This window comes from Lucilia sericata, unplaced genomic scaffold (assembly GCF_015586225.1).
Source record: "Lucilia sericata isolate MDLA Ls3-8-SP2 unplaced genomic scaffold, ASM1558622v1 Contig001492F_arrow, whole genome shotgun sequence".
In the NCBI taxonomy this organism is placed as follows: Eukaryota; Metazoa; Arthropoda; class Insecta; order Diptera; family Calliphoridae; genus Lucilia; species Lucilia sericata.
The window spans coordinates 48,783-52,500 of NW_023995420.1; the positions used below are offsets into that span (position 1 = coordinate 48,783).

Below are 3,718 nucleotides of genomic sequence, written 5' to 3' on the forward strand. Positions count from 1 at the left end.
GCAATAATTTTTGTGACATGTTTCTATTTACACGAGGGATTCTCTAGCTAGTGCTACTGATGATGTATGTATGTTGTGTCAACAGCTGTTGCCATTTGTCGGTCGGTTGATATAAGTTTTATTGAAATTTTAGTGTGTCTAAATTACAGAGCCTTAAAACTATGAAAATAATACTGACTGCAAACTAAGTGTTAAAAAATTAAACTTAACATAACATTTTTACTACTTGTTAAAAGTGTCACATTACAAATATTTAAAACAAATTTCTAATGATCTAATTTTTTTCTTATAATTCACACACTTTTAAATCTCTGATATCTACTGCAACAACTTATGGTTGAACATAAACTCTTCTTTTTTGACAATAATTTCTGCCTATTTCTGTTAGATTATGCATACTTGTCGTCCAGTTTGTCATCAATGTTCCACTTTTTTTTTATCCGTGCGTTTGTGTATGGAGATAGGTTTCGGTTCGTTTATGCTAATTTCGAAATTTACACCATGATACTTATTTTGCAAAACGTGTAACGATGTTTGTCATGTTTTATGCTCACATGAGTTTTAAGTCGAAAAGTTGAAAAACGAATTGAATATTAAATAATGTTAATGTGGGAAATCATAACTTGTTACTCGCAATTTTTAGATTTGTTGATGGGGAGGAAATAAATCTAGATAATGTATGTATTGAAAACAAAATGATATAAAGCATAAATCGAGTTTGGAAAAACATGTTGTTAATTTGTTTAACACCCTACAGATTTAGGTTTTTGAATAAATTTTAATAATGTTTTTATGAAATTATAAATTTGGAGATTTTACAAGGGTTGGATTAGAATAACAAATTCGTAATCTAAAATGATTATATGTAAAATTTAAAATGATTTTCGCGTTTTTCTGATTTTATTTAATTAAACTTTATCTCTACAGATTTATACAACAACTAATTTAATTACACAAAAAGATGACATGTCTTCCATTGAGACTTCACAACGTAGGTCCTGTCCATCGTCAAAACTACATCTCTTTAATTTTTTTCAATTGGATCAGCAGTTTAGAAAATGTTGGTTTCGGTATGCCATTTCAAGTTACGTATTACGTATGATTAATATTTAATTTGTATATTGAATTATTTAACACGTATACGACACATACAAATACTTAAAGTGATTATAATTATATATTATATTAAATCCTTATATCCTAAATTGTTGCCTAGATACTAGGGTGATCGACTCGATTTTTCAACCGGTTTTAAAACCGGTTTTTTCTGCTTTACCAGTGTCGGTTTTTTCTTAATGTTGATTTTTCGAATATCAAATAACCCGGTTTTTTCACTTTTTAAAAACCGGTTTCGAATACTTTTATTTGCTTTGTATTCAAAGATTATTTAAATGAAATTTTTAAGTAAATAATAATACAGCCCGTCTAAATTTTAAAAATATTCGAGTCGAGGAACTAGCGTATATTTTTCTACAGCTCCTTTGGTTAAAATTTTTTGATTTTCCTAATTAATTAAAAAAAATTATTTGTAAAATTGATAACTGTTTGATAAAATTTTATCAATCTTAAGATTATATTCCAATTACCATAATTAATTTACGGCTGAAATTTTATGGAAGTGTTGGAATGTCTATGCAAATTTCCTAAACAGGGCTTTTAAAATAAGCTAGGATTACATAGTACCTTATGTTTAACAGAAGTGTCCACTTTTTTCCTAATTTTTTTATATTAAAGAAATAATGTAAATCAGACGACTACACCATTTCAAGTTTAATTTGAGAAAATCCAAAGTTATATTGTGAAACACCAAAATGACTTTTAGAAATCCAATTTAATATTGAGACATACCAAATTAAATTTAGGAATCAAAATTGATATGAAGAAAAAACAAATTGAAATTTGAATTTTCAACTTAATATTGAGAAAAAACCAATTGATATTGAGAAGTCGAAATTAATATTGAGATAATACGAATTGAAATTGACAAAAAACAAAATGATATTAAGAAAACTTAATTTTGTATCGAAATTTATATTATTTTAAATACATATCCTATTTAAACATTTTATAAGAAAAATATTTGCATACAAATTTTAAATTTCTCATTTTCATTTATTAATTTCTCAATTTCAATTTGAAATTTCTTAATATAATGTTGGGATTCTGAATTTCAATTTGTTTTTTCTCGATATGAATTTGCATTTCTTAATTTAATTTTATTATTTCTCAATATTAGTTTGGATTTCTCAATTTCAAATGGGGTTTTCTCAATATTAATTTAAATTTCTGAACTTTAATTTGAATTTTCTAAATTTTAAATTGAAATTCTCAATATGAGTTTGTATTTTCTCAATTTAAACTTGAAATGGTAGATCTAAAGTTATAATCTTTTAAACTGTTAAAAATCATTTCGGGCCATGTTTTATTAATCAAATTTAAACATAAACATTAAGTATTTCAAATTAAAATATGTTTTTTTTATTTATAATGAAAAACCGGTTAACCGGTTTTTTCTGAATTTGAAAAATATCAACCGGTTTTTTTTAAATGTCAACTATTCGAACTATTCGAAAACCGGTTTTTGGAAAAAGTCGAATAATCGATCACCCTACTAGATACGCAATATTTTAAATTATAATTTTCATTAAAATTGCAAAAAAAAAGTTTTAATTAATTCAAGTTTGTAATACACATTTTTAATTCTAATACACTTTTAATTCTTATATTAAATAACTTTGCATTTATCAAATTGATTAACTAATTAAGAAACTGAAATAACTTTTTATGTATTATATTAGGCTAGCTCTTGAAAAAAAAATTGATTTACCATGGAAAATCCAAATTTAAAGCTAAGATTAACAACACGGAGAAAACATTTTCAATTGCAACGGTTAATCAAATGAAGTAACCGAACCTGAACTAAAAATTTATGAAAACTTGATAAGTTTTGTCTGCAATTTTATAAAATAGATATAAAAAGTTATTATAATAAGTGGCTTTAACCGTAAACTAAATTTAAAAATAAAATTGAATATTCTTTTCAATAAGTCATGACACTCACACCACCTGCACTTACATATTTCCCAGTACAACAATTATATGCGGTAATTAAGTAATTTTAAATTCTTGACATATACGAAAAACAACAACTAACAAAGTTAATCAGGCAGGACAAAAAATACTCTACAAACTAATTTTCAATCAATGGCATATGATTTATATTTTTATGTTTTTATTAACTAGGTTTGTTAATACCATATAGTTATGATTTAAAAAAGCCTGACCCATTATCAATATTATCCTTTTATTAAAAAAATACAAAAAATAAAATCCTACTTTTAACATTGTTTACATACATCTACTTCATTATTTATATACATTTTCATACTCTTATGAATTAGTATCTGTGAATGCATTTAAAATTCATAAGAGTTTGTAAATAAAGGATTTTATTCATATCGACAGACATATAACATTAGGGTGGCCTCAAAGTTAAAGCTGCTGTTGTTCTCAACTAAAATAAATGCTTGTTTTAATCTACCATGAGCAAACAAAAAGAATTGTTATCTTAGTTATCTTTATATTTTGGGTCCATCCTAGTAAACATACATAAATATCAACTTTATAGAGATTCAGTACCATATTCGGAATCACTGGCATGAAAAACTGCACCAACACAAAAACGTAGAGATTTTCACATAAAATATATTTTATACCT

At 25.1% G+C, this 3,718-nt stretch overlaps 1 protein-coding gene across 1 annotated transcript in view; it reads left to right on the forward strand.

The window, feature by feature from the left end:
- Window positions 1-927: 927 nt before the first annotated feature.
- Window positions 928-3,718, forward strand: part of LOC119611595 — a gene marked incomplete at its 5' end in the record, with an annotated part of 41,016 nt that continues 38,225 nt past the window's right edge. Inside the window, one exon of the mRNA XM_037967245.1 lies at window positions 928-991. Coding sequence (XP_037823173.1) covers window positions 928-991 — 64 coding nt within the window. The remainder of the gene's footprint in view (window positions 992-3,718) is intronic.